The sequence below is a fragment of the Malurus melanocephalus genome, unplaced genomic scaffold (genome assembly GCF_030028575.1).
Source record: "Malurus melanocephalus ecotype Western Australia unplaced genomic scaffold, MMel_1.1 scaffold_442, whole genome shotgun sequence".
Lineage (NCBI taxonomy): Eukaryota > Metazoa > Chordata > Aves > Passeriformes > Maluridae > Malurus > Malurus melanocephalus.
This window is the reverse complement of record NW_026623674.1, coordinates 41,381-61,418: the sequence shown is the minus strand read 5'-3', so window position 1 is coordinate 61,418 and position 20,038 is coordinate 41,381. Positions and strand designations below refer to the sequence as shown.

Below are 20,038 nucleotides of genomic sequence, written 5' to 3'. Positions count from 1 at the left end.
AGCCCAGGGGATCTGAGGGACACCTGGAGGGTCATGGGGTACCTGGGGGTCTTTGTGGGGTCTGTACCTGGCTGCTGCTGTCTGCCCCCATCTGCAGTAGCAGCTCAACACAGCGGAGTCGGTCCTGGGGAGTGCGGGACCCCCCTGCAGAGCCCCCCGTGGGGGGGTACCCTCCCTGCAGCGAGGCGTTGTGGGCCAGGACAGCACAGTGCAGAGGGGTCTGACCTGGGGGGGAACCCACAGGGGTCAGGAAGGGCTCCTCCYACAAACAGGGCCCCCCTGGAATTGGAACCCTCCCAGGGATCCCCTCAAAGTACAGAAACACCCCCGGGACCCTCCCACCATCAGCTAGGACCCCCAGACTGAAGACCCCCCATGTCCCCAAAACAGGGATGCATCCACCAGGAACCCCCCMAAGAACTACCCAAAAATGGGGATCYCCAGGGGCCCATTCAAACCAGGGACYCCCAAGCCCCTCCTATGTTGAGTACCCCTCAAGCAGGACTCTCCCAAGGCACCCTGAAATTGGGGACTCTTCAGATACCCCGAATCATGGACCCCTGTTCCCCCCTGTGCCCCACTTTCCCCACACCCCCATTTGGAGACCTACCAACTGAACTCTCCCCAGTCCCACCCAAACAAGGACTCCTCAAGAATCACCCCTCCCCCCAAAACCAGGGACCCACCCCAAGCCCCTCCATCACCCTTGCCCCCCCCCCAAATTTGCTGACCCTCAAAATTTCTGGTCTCCATGTTGACAGGGACGCCTGAGGACATCATGGCCTGGGAAGGCAAAAGGAGAAATTTGGGGAGCCCACAGGCTGGTTCCCTGGTCTCCCTCCACAAAGGGAGACCTCCTTTATGGGCCTCCTTTGTGTTCCCTCCCTCTGGGGTTGGGGTCCCTCTCAAATAACTGGAACATGTTGGGAGGTCYCCCATGAGAAATTTGGGGTCCCTCAAGGGAGTTTAGGATCTCATAGGGACACCTGGAGGATTTGGGATAGCCAGAGGTGGTGTTGGGTTTGCACCTGGGGTACTTGGAGGGTTGGGTTAACACGTGGAAGATTTGGGGAGCCTCACCTGGAAGATTTGGGGTCCCCCCTGTGGGATTTGGGGCCCCAGTGGGTTGTGTTCGGGCTACACCTGGAGGGTCTCAGCTGTACAATTTTGGGGTGCTCAGAGGGATTTGGGGGTTATACCAGTAGGATGTAGGGTTGAATAGAACAGAATCATAGAATGATTTGGGTAGGAAGGGACCTCGATGATCATCTTGTTCCAGACCCCTGCCATGGCAGGGACACCTTCCACTGTCCCAKGGTGCTCCCAGCCCAGTCCAACCTGGCCTTGGACACTTCCAGGGATGGGACAGCCACAGCTTCTCTGGGCACCCTCTGCCGGGCCTCCCCCCCTCACAGGAAACAATTTTTTTCCTGAATAGCTAATTTAAGCTCTTCTCTTTCAATTAAAAAAAAAAAAAAAAAGCTTCCCCTTGTTTGGTCACTCCAGGCCTTTGTAAGTGTTGCTCCATCTTTCCTGAAAGTTCCCTTCAGATACTGAAAGGCGCAATTAGGTCATCCTAAAGCTTCTCTTTTTCAAGCTGGACAATCCCAATTCTCTCAGCCTTTTTGTGTCTCCCCTGAAAGATTTGGGGTTTGGGAGCCCCACCTGTAGAATTTGGGAGTTTGGGGTTCTCAGCTGGAAGATTTGGGGTGTTTTGGGGGGGGGCCTCACCTGAAGGATTTAGAGTTGGGATCTCAGCYGGAGGATTTGGGGGTTGGGGTCTCACCTGGAGGATTTCAGGGTGCCCATAGGCTGCAGCCAGGTGCAGGGCTGTGCGTCCCCAGTGGTCAGCAGCATCAGGATTTGCCCCCAGGACCAGCAGATCTCTCACAATCTCTGGGGCTGCAGCTGCTGCTGCCACCAGCAGTGGAGTCTGGGGGGATAAAATGGGGGGGCGCAGGGAGAGAGTGAAAGGGTGCTCAGAGGGGTCTGGGGGCTCTGGTGGGGAAAAAAGTTACGTCAGTAGGGTCTGGAAAAGTCAGGGGAGGTTGAGGGGCACCAAGCACCCCAAACCCTCAAATTACCACCCTGGTGTTCCGTTACAGCTCTGTCCTCTTTATTCATTCTCTGATCATTCCCTCATTAATTATTTGCTATTAATTGCCATTAGCCCTTTAGTGGCCTCTAATTACCTGATCACTAATCATCCCTTATACCCTCCAGTATTAATTACCCCCATTATTAATTAGTCTTTTATCTTCCATCACTCCCCCATTTCCCCTGTTATTATGCTGCAACAGAACACTGGGATTAATTACCCCAGAATTAACTACCCCATCCCCATTATTAATTACCCTCATAACCCCTCTGATCTTGCCTTTTTACATTATTGTCTTTTTACCCCCATAACCTCCTATTACCCCAGCAAGATACATTTAATTACCCCTATAATCCCTTCTTTACACTCAGTGCCCTCCCCTCACCTTTCCCAGGTGTTCTTGCTTTTCCAGCCTCACCAGCCCACCTCCCCCCAAACTTGCCCAGGTGTTCCTGCACCTTGAGTTCCTCCAGATGCCCCCTCAGCCCCCCCAGGTGTGTCCCCCCCTCACCTTGCCCTGGTGCTCCCGCACCTCGAGTCCCCCCAGGTCCCTCAGAGTCTCTGCTGCAGCCCGGGCGGGCGCCCAYAGCCCCCCAGCACAGAGCACGTGCAGCAGCCTGGGGGTGGAGGAGGGTTACAGTGGACCCCCTTGCCCCTCTTCCTGCCCTCCAYATTCCACCCAGAACCCAGACCCACCAAAAGGACTTGTCACACCATGGCCCCTCCCCAGCCACCCCGTGGGACTCCCCAGCACCCTCTTGCCCCACTGACTCCCCAACTGCCTCCCAGTTGGCCCCCCACTGACCTCTACATTGACTCTCCTGTTTACCCCACACTGACCATCTGCACTGATCCCACTTCACCCCACTGCCCCCACCACTGAACCACTGACTCCCTCAAATGCCGCCCCATTGATGCCTCCCATTTAGCCCTTTTGACCTCTCACGGACCCCTTGACCCCATACCCCCTCATGACATCCATACTCCCCAGTGCCCTTCTCTGGTCCCCGTCACTCACGTGTCCCCCTCCTCGTCCTGTCGCAGCAGTTCCTGGGGGTCTCGGCCCCTCAGAGCGGCGCGGGCGGCTGCCARTTCCTGGGGTTCAGGATTCGGGCCTGGGGTCTCCCTTCCCACGGCAGAGCCCCCAAATTCTCCCCACAGCACCGTGGGATAAGGCCAGGCAGGGCCRGGGGTGGCAGCAGCCTTGGGGGGACAGCAGTCAAGATGGTGAGGGGCTGAGTCCCAGTTATCCCCCAGGGCTCCAGGTGCCCCCCCAAATCCTGCCCTAATGACCCAGCCCATTTTCCTCCCTTTGCCTCCCCAGCTGCCACCCTATTGCCCCCATTTACATCATTTCCCCCCATTGCTGCCCCCACTGCCCCCCTGTTGCCCCTCCACTGCCCCCAATTGCTTTCTTCATTTTGCCCCATTCCCTCCCTTCACCATCTTATTGTCCCCATTTGACTCCCCATTGCTCCACCATTCCTCTCCCCAGTTGTCAGTTCCCCCCCATTCTCCCCCTCGGGGGGGACCCTTTGCTTTCTTCTCCCCCTATTTCCCCTATCCCCTCCCATTCCCCTCCATTCTCCCCCATTGCCCTATCATTTTCCCCCACTGACTCCTATTTACCACACTGGCCCCTCTTTAACCCCCCAGTTGCATCCCCCATTTCTCCCCTTCTCCCACTCCGACCCCCCTCACCTGAAAAGCCCTCAAACCGGGGGCCCTTCCCCCATGGGGCGGCATTTGTGGGACACCGCCGGGGTCACTGGGGGGGGCGCCGGGCCAGGGGTCACCTGAGGGAAGAGCAGGTGATGGGGGAGACATCGGGAGGGACTTGGGGGACACAGGGAGGATTGTGGGGGACTAGGGCGTGGGGAGGGGGCATGGAGAGGGTTTAGGGAGCATAGGGTAAGTGGGGTAGGATCTGGGGGGGTCGGAGTTCACTCACCATCCGAGGGGCGCGAGGAGGGCAGAGCCAAAACCTGGGGGACAGAGGGGACAGCGAAGGGGGTCAGCGAGGGGAGTGGGGGTGTCCCGGGGAACGGGGCCATCTGGGAGAGGGGCTCACCCACCGGAGATCTCGCCCCTTCTCTGCTCTGCCGTAGCTCCTTCAGCAGCTGCTTCACCGTCTGGGGCGGAGCGGCTCGGGGCGGACCTGGCGGGATTTGAGGGATCACTGGGATGCCGGCGAACCCTGAAAACTCCTAGAACCCCTGCGAACGCTCAGGYTTCCCCCAAACCCCCGTGTCTCACCCAGACGGTAGGAGGTCTCCCCTGCACTCCTCAGGCCCCTCAAACCCCCTGGCCCCCCAATCCCCCATGTCCCAAGCGGGTTCCCCCAAACCGCTGGGCCCTCCCCCGCCCCAGCGAGGCGGGAATGTCCCTGTGGTGCCGTCACGGGGATTCCCATTCGTCACCACCGCCCCCGCGGCACCGCCAACCCCCGGCCCTGAGGGGAGAAGAGAATCCCGCGGGAGGGCCCGGGCATTGCCCCGCTCCCTCAGGGCCACTGACCCCGCTCCTCGCCCCCAGCTCTCATMAAGGGTCAGCATTCCCTTCTTGTCTCTCTTAAACGTCCCCAAAAAGCGAGACTTAAAGGGCCAGTGTCCCCTAAAGGGGTGTTAAAAGGCCAGCGTTTCCTCCCAAGAGTTTAAAACAGCCAGCACCCTGTCCCAGAGCTTTTAAAAGGCTAAGAGCCCGCTAAGAGCGGATCYTAAAGGGCCCGCGACACACCCCTCACCCCCTGAAATTCCCCCATACCTCTCTGGGGCCGCATTCCGCGGGGTCCGGGGCCAAATGGGGCCGGGGCGGCCGCGGGGACGGTTTTGGGGAGACCGGGGGGAGGAAGCCCCGCCCCGGAGGGAAACGCCACCAAAACGCCAACGCTGTCACCGTTGCGAGGGTGACACAGGGCGGGGATTCGGAGGGGCCCGTGGGACACAATGGATGGATGAAGGTGGCCGGGTCACCCGGGGCCGGGGGCATTTGGGGGTGTCGGGAGGGGTCACAGATCCTGAGTTGTTCCTTTATGGAGTCATCAACACAGGTTTGGGGTGACCATCCAGGACTCGCACACCCTCATTATTTTGTGTGAATCTTAGCCCCGTTTGGAGGGCTCTCTTCCCTATTCTAGGTGGGGGCTCTGTCTCCCCAGCCCTAGAAGACCATGAGACCCACCAAGACCATGAAGACTCTCAAGATCCCAGGGATGATGCCTTTATGGGGTGGGGGATGATACACCAGGCTGTCCCCCTACCCACAATTTGCAKGGTGTCAGTGCTCCCCTCCATATCCCCCGTTCTGCAGGGTGGGGTGTCTTACCCATTTGGGGGAATCTTTGCCCTATTTGAGGGACATTTCTGACCCACTTGGCGGGGCATKTAAGATGGTGGGGCTCTGCCCAGTTTTGGTGAGAATCTCTGGCACATGGGACACCCAACTCCAGGAAACCACAAGAACCGCTGAGATACGAAAACCCCTGAGACCACCAAGGTTGGTGGTTTTGTTTCAGGGGATGACGCACATCAGGGGGGTTTCCTCCAGGATCCCAATTGAGATGGGTGTCACAAGTGTACTTTCTACTACATAGGCTGCTGAACCTTGACCAGTCCTGAAGCTTACTCAGACAGGCAGCTCCACTTCCCCAAATGGTAGAACACACCTGCCCTGATGCCTTAGGATTTTTAGTTTCTATATTTTCATGCATCTGTATTCTTGTACTTCTCTAGTACAGCACTAAAACTACCGTTCTCACATCTTTAGACAAAACAATTCCTCTCTGAGCCTGAATCCAAGGACACCTTGCTGCTTCAGAGCCCCAAAATATGGAAACAACAGCGAGTTGTGGGGRGACCAATTTTGGGGTGGTTGACATCATCACCTGAAAAAAATCATTGGAGAATGAAGACCCAGTATGTTAATAMGGCAGAACTTACAAAAGTGAAGATCTCGTGACTCTGTGTCCACTTTGAGTGTAACCTCAGGAGGAGRCTTTGTCTGCCCTAATGTACGAGGGTGCCTGTTAGGCCTGGATTAAAGTTGTCTATTCTCATTCTCTTAAATTTGTCGGGCCTCTGTTTCAAATTAGCCTGATTGAGAAGGATTGTTTCAGCCCAAGGAGCTGAAACAGCTCAAGAGCAGCCAGCAACTGAAGGAACAGCAAAGCACTCTGACTAGAGGATGCAGCTTATATACCCCAGGCTCTTTGCCTCAGTGGCTGCACCTTTTGCTGCCCCAGCCCATCCCTTCCTGAAGCCATTTTTAATCCTTGGCTCAGCCACTTTCACACATCATGAGTACAATCTAGGTGCTGCAGACCACAGGTGAAGCCCATTTCTATTCTGCTGGCCCCAAACACACACTGACCCTGAGCCCAGGAGATGGATACAGYGCAGGCAGAAAAGAAGGAAAAAATTAAAGAAGGAGCCTAATAAAGTAGACATGGAAAGAAACTCGAAAATGCAAAATGGAGCAAGGTCAGGAGAGAACTAAAAAAAGGTACAGAAAGCTACACTACCAGTGTGTGTATATATTAAAAATTTTAAAGACAAGGGATTAAGAGAGGAAAAGACAGCAAGCTAGATAAAAGTATACAGAAAATCCAAAATTTTAAAGCTAAGGAACTAAAAGAGGAATGAATTAAAAAAACATCAACAGCGAACTAAGATAAAGACAGAAACTGTAAAAAAACCCCTTAAACTTTCTGGTACARGCCAGGGCATCTTCAGAAAATTTGCTTGTGAAAGTGAAAATATAAATGTGCACCTACTGATTTGCATGTGTATCTTAGCAATCAAAAGTGAATCTATAAGGCAGCACAGAAAATAGACAAATGTGAAGAATATGTGCTTCCATCTTTATACTATAATCTCTATTCTGCCTTCAAACACAGTTCTGCTGRATTTGGCAGTCCTAAAGAYAACATTGGGTAGTACAGTTGTTCAAATTTCTCATTATTGCAGTTTATTCTACTTCACCACTGAAAGAAAACTATGGGAATGGGTTCATGTTACCCTGAAAACCTGTAGGATGCATCACTGATGATTGTGCCTCTAGTTATCTCRCTCCATTGTAGGTCAGACGGATATAGCAGAAAGTAAAAATCCATTCTACATACAAAGTGCACATTATTGATGTATGGAAATGAAAAGGCCTTGCTCTTCAGAGAATATTTCCATGATTGGAGGCTTACTGTGACATTTGATCTGAAGCTAAGAAAGCACAGTATAGCCATAAAAATTTAGGGAATGTTTTGCAGTGAATCCACCACTGATAAAAAGCCAGTGAAGCTGGAAGAAAAATGARTAGTCTCTCCTTACATCACTAAGTTACTAAATACTGAACGTTGAAATAAACAGTTTGTGTAAATAGTAGTTGCAAGATGTCTGAACTAAATTAAAAARCAGACCCAGCACTATGAAATTRTTGTTGACACTTGAATTTATTTTCYCTCATGACTTGAGATAGTKCATCCTGGAACACTGTGTGCAGATCGTTAAATGTTTGTTTTAACGTTTAAACGAGTTTTAACATTTTAACTTTTTTTTAACGTTTTAACAAGTAAATCTCCAGCCATGGTAGCTCAGCCTCACCAAACACTTGGGGTTTTAAACAAAGCTTCAGCATCTTTGCATGAGCTGGCAGGGGTATGGGTGTCTGGATCACTTCAACACACAGAAAGCATTTTTTATCAATAACAGAAAAATATTTAGAAACGTACTTTAAGTACTTGATAGAAGAGATGTATGATTAGAATCCTGGTTTAAGTACTTCATAGAAACAGCTGGCTGTAGATTGYTAGCTTGCTAAAATGATTGAGCACTTTCAGGCAAGCTGTCATTTAAGTATGAAATCGGACATGACCTATTGACTGATCTTCAGTGCCAAAATTAAAAKATAATGATTAGCTTTTTAGAGTTTGCAGCAGGGGAAGTTTATTCAACCTTTATAGGACATTTGAATCAGCACTRCACTTTTCCAGAGTGCTGAAGAGGATCATCTAAAAGAACATTATAGTGCTAGATGTGCTTTTTAACTCATTTCAGTCCTGGCAGTGGACTTGCACATTAACACCAGGCATGGCTAAAGAATCTGTGCCCTTGGCCACTGCACTGCTAATGCTGCCTGTAGAACAATTTTTGCACACAAAATAAACATTTTTTTTTTCCTTTTTGTAAAATGAGGTCTTTTTCCCTCCCACTGCTGAACACTTCTTAATGTTTAGAGTGTTTGAAAGGGTTTCCCCAGCTTACCATCAGTACCCAGAATGGACTGTAGCAGTCTGATGGCCTAAAAAAAATCAAGTAGAACTTTAAACTTTCTTAAATAATTTTCATGCATCATCTTAAATTACAATCTGTGATCTATCCTCATGTGCCAAGGGGAATTTTTAAAGAGASCAATGGAGGGAATGAGTTTGGAGGGACAAAAAGTACTGCCATTGATGTTTTTACATTGGGAGTGTGGTGCTAAGCTGTTGCAGGAGAACAGACTGTCTGCACAAATTGACAATCATAGTGTTTGGGAAGATTTACTTTCTTTTGCGCAGAAACGGAATGTTTACTACTACAGAGATGTGTAAACTAAAACAGAACAAAAGTTCTCTTTTGTTCTTTTTTTCTGAGGCTAAGACTGTTCTTAAAATTTAGAAGGTGATACAGAGGCAAAAGAGAAGACAACCTCAAAGAACTTAAAGCTGCAGGTATTTTATTTCCAACTTTTTAAAAATGAGTATATTTTACCTTTCATAATTAAATTATGCTTGGAGCAGTAGTGGACTGAACAATAGATCGATTTTCTCCTCCCTTCAGCCCTAGCAAATATAAATTCCATGTGCAAAGCTCACACTCTATCACTTGCTCCTGTAGCAAAATAAACTGCTTATAATGTGTGAATTTACTCACATAGACGGAAGATGGCAGGGGTTATAACTTTTTATTGGACGTCGCAGATGTTCAATTATACACATTTTTGTAGAAAAAGGTATGTTTTATTTTTAATTTACCATTTATTTTTAATTTGTTTTTCTTTCAAAAATGTCTAAYTTGCCTATTCATGTACTGATTTGCAAAAGTATTTTCATGTTTAGAAAGCTTAACGTAACGATTCCTCTACAGACATCAGTGTTGCAGCCATAAGAGTCCAGCTTCTGTGACTTGTTAGCACTCCTGTTTCACAGGGTGAAAATTAATCCCATTTGAAAAGAAAATGCTATGCTAAAGCCCCTTTATCCTAAAAAATACCAAAATAAGATACTATTCTATTGAATTGTGCTGTACACACAATGAAAATGTACAGGTGTTTGGCTTGTCCCCACAAATTAAAAAAAWTGTTACAATTGTATRYGTATACAATAACATAAATACTGAAAAGGAATTCAAAATCTTGTCTGCAATGTAGCGTCCTGTTAATGGAGAAACAAACATATGGAGGAAAGGTGAGATGTACAATTACACAGTTTATTACCAGTTTATCTGTATGCAGGTGTACAATTACACAAYTTATTAYYAGTTTATCTGTATTCAGATGACAGYCATTTAGAAAAATGCTGGTAAAGAATTTTTGTGTAAATAATTTATTTTTTCTAAGAGTTGTGGCCAAAGATAATAATGCTTGACACTTAGGCACTCTATTTACTGTTTTGAATGCAGGGATCATTGATCAGAGGAAACTAGACCAATTACAGTAATACTATTTATTTATTGTTGACATCCATAAACCAAAAGCAAATGTCTTCACAGAATATGCTTAAACATGTCCTTTTAATTAAAAATACTTTTTGTGAGATGATTTATTCCCTCTTGAGCTCCTTTATATAACCAATTTTCTCTATGAAACAGTAATTAGACTGCCATAATTACAGCTGTGACATGGGGCTTGGAACATCCAAAAAAGAGGATATTCCCGTACCTTGATAAGTGTCCTAAATAAAAATGTACTGCTCTCACATTGCTATTGGATGATGGTTCAAATGGATCGCATAATGCTCTTAAAATCCTGCTACAAGTCAGGCTCTCTAGTTTCCAGTGATCTGATGCAGACTGAGGGTGTTCAATATCTTGTAGTCATGTGCCTATTGGGGTGTTAATAATAAAGTAGACACAAGAAGCTGATGCAGTTCTCCATCTCACAGATTAGAGAAMATAACACCTAGATTATCAATGAGCAGTTGGTCATGTTGTCATGGTTACAGTGTGAGATGTGATAGTCATTCCCAGTGTTGTTTTTTTCACAATGCATTAAGTAAGGAATGCAGCTTTTACAATGTTTGATACTTTTTTCTCTCATAGATTTTAGTGTTAATATGGCAAAATAAGCATGGGAGACTGGAATTTCCTTGGAGGCATTTTAGAGGAGGTCCACATTCATTCCACTATTATTGGAAAGATATGGCTAACGATCCTCTTCATATTTCGAATGCTTGTCCTTGGAGTGGCAACGGAGGATGTTTGGAATGATGAACAATCAGAATTTATATGCAATACCGAGCAGCCTGGTTGCAGAAATGTGTGCTATGATGAGGCCTTTCCCATCTCTCTCATAAGATACTGGGTCTTGCAAGTTATATTTGTATCTTCCCCTTCCTTGGTATATATGGGTCATGCCTTATACAGACTAAGAGCATTGGAAAAAGARAGGCAAAAAAAGAAAGCTCAGGTAAGGGTGGAACTTGAAAGCACTGAAYTAGAAATGACAGAAAACCGTAAAAGACTGGAGAGAGAACTCCGGCAATTGGATCAGAAGAAGCTAAACAAAGCACCGCTRAGAGGTTCTTTGCTCTGCACTTATGTGATACATATTTTCACAAGATCTGCAGTGGAAGTTGGCTTTATGATTGGGCAGTATCTTCTTTATGGCTTTCACTTAGATCCCCTATATAAATGTCAGAGAGACCCATGTCCAAACACAGTTGACTGCTTTGTATCTAGACCAACAGAAAAGACAGTGTTTATATTATTTATGCAATCAATAGCAACTGTATCATTGCTTTTAAATATTCTAGAAATTATCCAYTTAGGATTCCGAAAAATTAAAATGGGACTCTGTGAGCAGAATAAAAACAAGGATTACTCTGACAGTTTCTACACAAACAAATCTAAGAAATACTCTGTGATACATCACTCTTCTTTYGGAATATCCACCACCCCTCAGAAAACTCTTCCTTGTGCACTTAGCAGTTATACCTTTCTGATGGAAAAGCAAACTGACACTATGCTCTACCCAGTTTTAAAYTCTCCTTCTGTGTTTCAGTCTGCACCAAATAACTGTACAGAAAACAGCAGCAATTACACCCATTGCAATCAGGAAAATAAATCACCAAAGAGGCCAGCTACAAATGCTTTAGACAATCAGACTCAAAATAGTAGCACAAATAACAATGAAGAATTTCTTGGTGACCTTTGGACTGAAGAGCATGAGGCACAGAAAGAAGCTGAAAAGAAACATTTTCTTGTTGTTACTCAGAATGCAGACACAACTTCAAACATGTGCTTGACAAGCTTTGCTGAGATGCCATCTCAAACTTCATTGCAACCTGATACAACTTTTCCTAGCACCAGTTTTAGACAACAGGCAATGGTTGAGAGCACAGGAGCATCAACAAATTCTCTTCCAAAGAACACTGACAGAAGACAAAGCAGTTTCAGTGTAAACAAAGCCCAAATTCCTTGTAATGCTGATGTAAAAAATTCCAGCCAACCAGACACTCCTGACTCTACAGGGCAGGAGAGCTCACAATCAACACAAAGTAGAAACTGGAACAGTCCCAAGCTTTTCTCTCTGTCAAGGCAACAGTCACAGTCAAGTAATGCCAGCAGTAGGCGTGCTCCCACTGATCTTCAAATATAGCATGAGTTAACCCATCAGCTGCAGTAACCAATGCTGGGATAATTCCTGAGCAGAGACATAACCCAGACCGATGTGTAAGTGTAGCTAAACCATTCAACTTTAACCAGCTGTTTACACAGATAGAAAAGTTGTGTAACCCATCGAATAGTAGCTCAGTAATTTTAAACAGTCCTTTGCTTCCTTTGTAATGAAAAAGTGGCATAGACCTCAGTGTATAAACTTCTACACTCCAGCTGAAAAGAAAAGCATACATCCTATCAGTCCACATTTTAGGAAACATCAGTCATAAAATCACAAGTGATACTATTTAAACTAAATAAAAGTAGAAGAAAAAATTTACAGTCTAACAATATTTTTTACAAAGAGTAAAAATCAAAATTAAGTAAATCAAATTAAGCTAAGGATGACACTGGTGCTCTCGGAAGAATTTATTGGTAAACATGTTTCTGCTTAATCGGTCTGAAAATTCAAACAGACATTTGATAGCTGTCTGAAAGCAGAACGTCAGACATATTCCACTGTTCAAACTGTGTCAAATATAAGGAGAAAAAATTTGAAATACAGATCACTAATTCTTTTACTCCATGGTACACTTTTTCTTTTTCAGTGTATTGCCACTGACTTCTTCAGCAGAAAAATCAAAGTATATTTCTTATAGAATTCAATACACCACAACATTTGTAAAGCATCACAAATTACTCACACGTTGTGAGCCTTAATTTTGACATTTTTCATAACTTACGATAGCAAGATCAGAAAACAAGTTGCTGAAATTTATTAATCAGGCATTTTGAATTTCACAAACCAGAAGGCTTACTATGGAAAATAGAAGACAATAAAACTAAGAACAGAGAACAAAAAAGAGCACCTTCCTGCTTTGGTTATGGTATCAAAGTATGGTAGCACCTTCCTGCTTTTAGTTACGGTATCAAAAGACATATAAAAGGTTTATCAAACAGTAAAACTACTCCATTTTTGTCTATCTCTCCCCCAAATTCTGATAAACTAGTATTGTTCCATGTGTATACATAAATACAGCCCTACACAATTGTGTTTACACTGTAAAATTTACTGGAATAATATACTGGAGTAATATACTGGAATGTAGCTAAAGGTATAGTGTGATTTAGGCAAGTTAATGCTGCTGCTGTGGCTTTGATTCTTGCATTTCTTGATACATAAGATTCTGTGGGCAATAACTGCTAATGCTTGTTTTGTATTTAATCTCTTCCTAATAAAAAGCCTAGAACTAATGCACTCTGTTCTCGCTGCCTAAATAATAGAAATTATAGCATTTAGATATTCATGTATAGGATATGGCATTTGTATTTTTGTTTTTCAATAGAAGTTACAAAAGAATTTGGTTTTCTGCTGTTGTGAGAGGAATTTTATCAACTTTTTTGTGTCTGGACATGAGTAAAACATTCTGTTTCATCACAGCACCTTGCCAACGAAAAAGTAACTTAATTCCCTTGTAAAATATAAACATTGCAGAAGAGTGTGGAGAAAAAGTGCGAAAACTCCCTAACATCGTACATGCAAGATCATTTGGTTGGTTTATTTTTTTATTACTTTTTTTTTATTATTTCTATAATAAATAGATTTTATCTATCAGTAGATACCACAGAGTTTCGGAAAAATAAAGTGGTATAATTTCTTCTGGTTTTTTTTTCGTTTTCTTTTTTTGTTTGTTTGTTGGGGGGTTTTTTTGGTTTTTTTTTTAATTTATTTTTGGTTTTGTTTTTTTTTTGAACGCGCTAAGGCAAAAAACTCCTTTTGATGCACATCACTTTTCCGAGCAGCTCTGCAGCCGCTGCTAGCTGCAACTTTCTCCTGTGATTTCAGTCAGCTGCAGCTACTGCTCGAGCRAGCAGAGGGACAGCTCGGAGCTCCGACCGAACTCACAGACACCGCGCCCTGGAGCCCCGCTCAGGCCGCCCTCCGGTCCGGACGATTCCTGCCGCGACACTGCTCCCTCACCGGGGAGCTCCGGGGCCGTGTGTGGCGACATCCCCCGGGCAGCTGAGGAGCCCCGGAATTGCCGGSTTCCCAAACGCCGGAGAGGAGAGCAGGGCGGAGAGGGACAAGCCCAGAGCCGCGCAAGGAAGGGGCTTTCCCTCGGGCAACGAGCAGGACGGCGAGAACGCCCTGAGGAGGCCGTGAGGAGGCCGTGAGGAGCCGTGAGGAGCCGTGAGGGGGGCGAGGGCAGCGCGCGGAGCCCCACGCGCGGGGGAGGCCGAGGGCGTTGCTGCCGCCCCGTCGCTCCGGTAACCGCGGGGAAGCGCTCGCCGCCTTAAAGCGCAGGGCGCAGGCGCGGCGCCGGGGCAGGCGCGGTGCGGGTTAGATGGCGCACTACAAGGTAGGGGGGAGCGCGCCGGCGTGGGCGCGGTGCCGCTCTCTGTGCCGTCTGCGCGGAGCGGCGGGCCGCCGACCGACACCGGCTCGGCCCTTCGTGCCGCCTCCGCGGCGGAGAGCGGGACCGGCCTGGGCCAAAGGGCCGCCTCCGCAGTCGAGGCGGGGTGCGCCGCCGAACTGACCGTGTGGGCGTCCTCCCTCAGGCCACGGACTCCAAACGGGAGCAGTTCCGCCAGTACTTGGAGAAGTCGGGAGTGCTGGACATGCTCACCAAGGGTAAGTCTGTGGCTCGCGTCGCATCGCCCGAGGGGCCAGCGGGCGCTCTCCGGGGGCGTTGCGGGCGGGTGCCGTTCCTCTCACGGTGTCCYGCTTCCGCGGAGCAGCTGCCCGCCCTTCACGGCAGCTTTGCGGTCGTCCCTTGGGCTTGCCTTGCCGCTCTTCCACCGGCTYCCCGCCTCGCCTCGCCGGTCGCTTTTTCTCCTCAGTCGGCGAGGCGGCCGGCAGGAGAACTCGCCTGGAAAAAAAACTTGGTGCGGCGTGGCCTGGAAATGGAGTCCGAGCTGGGCGGCGAGGCGGTGCACGCTGGGAGAGGGCAGAGGGCCTCTGCAAACGTGCCCCGTGAGCTGCACACCATTCATTGCTCGCACCTTCAGCCTGTGAGGGTCCATTGGTAGAGGTGCGTGTAGAGCAGCAAGGCGGTTCCTTTCCCCGCATGTGGTGTGTTGGAGACCTCTCTYCCTCGGTCAAAGTGCTCCTTTTAATGTGTGCTTTTGGTTATTTTCTTTAATTGTGTACTTTTCGTTCAGTTCTGGGGACTGTTAYTCTGCCAGTGCTCTAGAGAGGAAGTAAATGCTTGAGAAACAACAGAAAATGTTATCTTAAAAAGACTTCAATTGCTTAATACCCTTTCCTGAGTGGAGCTTMGTGCTTTTTCCAAAATGAATGAAACTAAGTTCTGGAATAATGATTATCCGTATCAAACTGGAGAAWATTATGATGCTCAACGTGACACACATGGCTTGGCGTCTTTGAAATCCTGAAGYCTTTTTTGAGAGTCTTCCAATAGTATGTGGCAAAAATCCGTTAATATTTCTGATTGAAAACATGCTGTTTAAAGAGGGAGCAGCAGATCTAGGATGGCAAATGAATAGCTGCTGTGCTCTTTGCCACTCTTTGCCACTCTTTGACGTGGTGTGTGCCACTTGATTTTTCAATTGCAATACCACCTGTGGGATGGCAAAACAAGTCTTTCAAGCAGTRAGGCATCCTAATTTTGCTTTAACTTAGGAGGCGCATAGCAGAAAACCAATTTAGTTATGCAGTTTGGACATATGAAACTGGCACATCACCCCTGTGGAGAGTAGGGAGTTACGTTTGGGAACTTTCTGGGTATTYATGAATCTCCCGTTATGTTTCTATGTGTATGGCTAGTTTTATTTAAGTTGTTATATTGCTGCTTGTGTCTGTGGTTTTGGCATTAGAGCCCACATTYGTAAAGATTATCAGTGTCACCTGCTCTGACAGTAGCCATTTAGTTTTGTAACTGTAGGTGTTCAATGGAGGTTTGCTTTTAGGTTTGCTTTTATGCYGAAAGTTACAGAACTTCTGATATCTTGTGATTCAAAGATGTAGCCTAAGTAAAAGTTGTATGAACAATACCGTTAGAATTTCAGTCTTACTGATGAAAGCTAGTACTAGGTTACATGTGGTATATGCAAAACTGTTCAGGCTTTTTTTCTATTCTGTGCTAGAATAGCCAAAGATTATGTGGGGTTAGGGAACAAGAAAACTCTATTTAGCTGTTACTAAGTGCTGTGCTCTGCCCCCTCCTATACAGCAGACCTGTTGCTTATGTCAAAGTATACAGGTGAAAATCTTGTTAAATGGAGAAAGGCARCTTGTATGCTTTCTGACCGCTGGTATGTGTTTTAAAAACTTAAGAGTTGCATGAACTTCTTGCAATTGTTGAATATTTTCTATTTGCAGTGTTGGTAGCCTTATATGAAGAGCCAGAGAAACCAGATAGTGCACTGGAGTATCCTTTTTCTCTGCTGTGACTTGTTGAGACTTCATGCACAGTGCTGCTTCTGACTCGTGGGTGAACTGGATAGGCTCATTTCAAAGCCTTGCACTGAGAATTGGCTTTTGTCTATGCATTTTACATAATAATTGCATTTTCACAAGCTCACAGAGTTTGACAAGGATTCAAGAGAATTGGGTATTTTAGTATGCCGGCACTTATGAAGCTAAGTTTKAGGCCATTACAGAGCATTGTAGACCTGCAGCGCTAGATTTGAGTCTCTGCTGTGACTATGGGTTCTGAAGTTTGCTTCTTCACACTTCCTTTTTTGTTGTTTTTTTTTTAAAATACACAGGGGATGGGGGAATTAACATATTTTGTTTCTTGCTGTTTTTAAGCAGCCTCCATTTTTGGGTATCGCTTTTTTTTCTGGTTATTTCTTTTCATTCTTCAAAACTTCTGCATTTAAGAAGAGAAAAGAAGGGGATAGTAACACGTAAGATTTTGTACTGATATCTTGTTTTTGTTTGTTTGTTTTTAAGGAATATAGCTATGAATTTGAAAAGCTCTCTTATTTTTGTAACTTCTTTCCATAGGATAAAAAGCACTGTCATAATCTCAATGGTTTACTACAATTTTGGTCACGTGTACTGCAGTGTTAACTTCAACATGGGTGTTAAAAAGAAAATGTGGTTATATAAGTGGAGAAATACTTAACATCTAAATATCAGTTTTCTGAAGCATCACCTGGGAGCTTCAGCTCCTGAGAATCCGGAAATAGAGGCACTTCGCTTGGAAGTGGCAGAGATGAAAGAAAAATATGAAGCTGTGCTGGAAGAAAATAAAAAACTGAAAACCAAGGTAAAAGTCTACTTGGTGTTACTCTATAGTTCCATATTATACAACAAGAAAAATATTGTAATACTTACAATGCAGCTAACTTTCTTCTATTAGAGTAACTGATAAATGTTGCACTGTTTAGCCTCATGATTGAGAAATGCTGATAGAATTCATTGTAGTAAAGATTATTATTTTTTATGAACACTTCTTATAGAATATAATAGAAAATATTACTAAACTAGGGATTTTATTTATTTAGGGAAAGTCTGTTATCACGTCTAATGYATTGTCATTCAGTCCTGTCCTGTTTAAGTTGTCTGATATTATGTAGCTCATGCTTTCAGGACAGTTTTGAAAAACAAGCAAGGTGATGTATCCATTATAAAGGCTTTCAAAAGGCAAATTGAAGGAGGAATATTTTATATTACTTTGTGTCACTTGACACAGAGTTACACGTGGCAGGATATTATCAGTGAAGGCATCCATGTGGATTGATAATTTGCGCTTTCTACCTAAAATGACCCTGGTATTTATCTGCAACAACAGAGAATCYGAAGTGCTGTCTAAGTCTATTCTTTAATGAGTCTGCAGGCTGTTAGAGAGCTCTGAGGTGTGAACAGCTTCTAATAACACTAAAGAAGGAAACCCTTGAGATGCTTAATATSCTAATAGCTTATGTGCCACTGCAGGTTTCCATGCATTTGTTGAAAGAGGATGGTGGCTGTTATATGTGAATACCCATGATTTTTTACTGGGAGGCAACCACCTCACTTTAGTTCTGTGAGAAAGGATTCTTGGGCATTACCCCTTTGTATTTCTTGCCCAGATTGCCGTCTTGGTGTCCTAGTAATTCTTCTTCCCTGTTACCCACTGTGAATCCTCAGCTACRTTTGTTATTTCTTACTAGGAAATATGGCAAAGAACAGAATTTTAGAAGGAGTAGCTCTAGACCAGCCATTTGTTTTAGCAGACTTAAAAATGCAGCTGATAGTAAGTAGACAGATGAGAGCAGAGTAATCTGGGTCTTCGTCTAAAGAAGTCTTTTAAAGAAGTCAAAACTTGTTGCAGGAAAGTAAGCCTTTTTGTAATCATGGGTTAATTTGTGTTTTCATGTTCTTCATTCTTTAAATTATAACTTCTTTACATCCTTTTTCCAGTATTAGTGGGTTTTGGTTTTTCCCTTTATTTCCTCTGCAATGTAATGCCCACCATTCTTACATGCTGTAGAAGTTCACACAGCATGCAGGGAGGACACTATCATTTAACTTTGAGTAGTCCTCTTAACATAAAATACATCCCTTTATCTGTGCATTTATTGATAACCGCTGTTGCATTTATCTGAAGATCTTTTTTCTTACCTTTATTACTCAGAATGTCAGATATTTGTGTGTGTGTTGGGAGGATGACAAGAAGTCAACAGTTAGGTCCTTAGCAGAAAAGAAAACTGAGGTTGTGTACTAGTCATCTGTTATAGTAAAATCTACAACAATGAAAAAATACAATTTTAGTGGTTCTTGTTAGCAGCAGAATGATTGCTGCAATTTACTGTTGCTGGTAGGAAGGAACACATGGATATTTTAATTTATTTTTATRTGTTTATTATTTATTTTTATTTATGCTTTTAAATTTATTTTATGTACTTTGTTTATTTTTAACCCACTCTGCAGTTTGCAGAGGGCAGGAATCTTAATTGAGTGAACTGAACCAGCATATTTCAGAGAGAYGGCCCTAATTCTTGAATTGGTTTTGAAGCTTGAACTTGTCTTGAACTTGCTTGAACTTGCATTGAGGTCAAGTGAACACCTTCGWATCTTTCTTTGGTACTAACTTTACAAGCAAAGGTCATATTTAAGTGCACAGTTGCCCGGGCTATACTCTCCAGAAAGCGTAATGGGAGCTACAATGATTACAAGAAACRTTGGTTAGATACTATTGCAATAAAAATGACTGACTGTTTCATTTAATCCTATAAAGCTTGTAGGACACTAATCACTATCAGCTGCTAAGATGAAAAGTACTTAATGAYTGCTAGAATAAGAAACAAGGAAAARTTAAGGGCAAGAMATGTGTGCTACAAAGTGCATTTAATAATCCACCTTGTTATGGCTGCATGGTTACACAGTGTGAGAAATTGGTCTTTTAGGAGAAGGGCTACTTTATTGCCTGGCTTGAAAATGGACTTGCATAAAGATGAGTGAGTAAATGTAAAATAAATGGAACAAGTCCAGACAATACATTTTCCTAYGCTKCTTTAATATAGAGTGTTTACATGAAATATTGCAACTAACTAAATTCCTTTCTTTAAATCCACAGCTGGCTCAGTATGAAGCACCTCAAGATGAGAAGCATGGTGAATAACAGTAGTTTTTCCTTTAATGCCTTGACTTAATAAAGGGCTTCCTGAGAAATGTGGTTTGTGTGTGTGTAAACTCTGCATTGTCTACTTTGTTACATCATCACATTAAAGAAAGAATGCATTATCATGAGCATGCAGATGCAGTGGCAACTACTGAGTTAACCATACTGGCCAACATTCTTGCTTTCTGTGTTTAAGAAAAGATGATGGTTATGATTAACTTTTAGATAACTGTGCCTGCCAGCTTCATGTAATTTTCACATCATGGTCAATGGTCCGGTTGCACTGCTGATCTGTCTCTTTGTTTTCTTTTAACTGAAAGGGGTGACATGACATTGATGGACCAACTGTAAACTAAAGCAGGACCTTCAGATTACTATGTTTGTACTCGGCACTGAGGTGAGACTTCTACTGAAGCTGATAGGGTAACTCTCTACTCAGAGGGGCATAAAATGAGCAATTAGTCAAGTGATGGATATAGCAGAGTGTTGAAATGCAGGACCTACTGAACTTGCACTTT

The 20,038-nt window shown here is 44.9% G+C and overlaps 3 protein-coding genes across 4 annotated transcripts in view; 2 read left to right on the top strand and 1 right to left on the bottom strand.

Annotated features, from left to right (window-relative positions):
• The window catches only part of LOC130581894 (NF-kappa-B inhibitor delta-like), a 7,854-nt gene extending 2,806 nt beyond the window's left edge, over positions 1 to 5,048 (bottom strand). The window contains exons 1-9 of the mRNA XM_057380291.1: positions 4,862 to 5,048; positions 4,174 to 4,256; positions 4,050 to 4,083; positions 3,800 to 3,894; positions 3,117 to 3,301; positions 2,610 to 2,715; positions 1,787 to 1,933; positions 732 to 783; positions 68 to 225 (exon numbers count right to left, since the gene is read on the bottom strand). Of these exons, the coding sequence (XP_057236274.1) occupies positions 68 to 225; positions 732 to 783; positions 1,787 to 1,933; positions 2,610 to 2,715; positions 3,117 to 3,301; positions 3,800 to 3,894; positions 4,050 to 4,083; positions 4,174 to 4,256; positions 4,862 to 4,877 (876 nt within the window). The 5' untranslated portion in view covers positions 4,878 to 5,048. The remainder of the gene's footprint in view (positions 1 to 67; positions 226 to 731; positions 784 to 1,786; positions 1,934 to 2,609; positions 2,716 to 3,116; positions 3,302 to 3,799; positions 3,895 to 4,049; positions 4,084 to 4,173; positions 4,257 to 4,861) is intronic.
• A 4,955-nt stretch (positions 5,049 to 10,003) lies between these two features.
• Positions 10,004 to 12,218, top strand: GJA9 (gap junction protein alpha 9). The gene has a single exon (XM_057380290.1). It carries the CDS (start codon positions 10,418 to 10,420, stop codon positions 11,945 to 11,947), a length of 1,530 nt encoding a protein of 509 aa, XP_057236273.1. The 5' UTR covers positions 10,004 to 10,417; the 3' UTR covers positions 11,948 to 12,218.
• A 2,005-nt stretch (positions 12,219 to 14,223) lies between these two features.
• On the top strand, positions 14,224 to 19,884 carry MYCBP (MYC binding protein). Of its 2 annotated transcripts, none has more exons than XM_057380267.1 (5): positions 14,224 to 14,306; positions 14,506 to 14,578; positions 16,289 to 16,337; positions 17,054 to 17,183; positions 19,476 to 19,884. In XM_057380267.1, exons 1-5 carry the CDS (start codon positions 14,292 to 14,294, stop codon positions 19,518 to 19,520), a joined length of 312 nt encoding a protein of 103 aa, XP_057236250.1. In that variant the 5' UTR covers positions 14,224 to 14,291; the 3' UTR covers positions 19,521 to 19,884. The 2 variants fall into 2 exon arrangements, with proteins under 2 accessions (XP_057236250.1, XP_057236251.1); XM_057380268.1 differs by lacking the exon at positions 19,476 to 19,884 and adding an exon at positions 18,830 to 18,892.
• Positions 19,885 to 20,038: the final 154 nt, after the last annotated feature.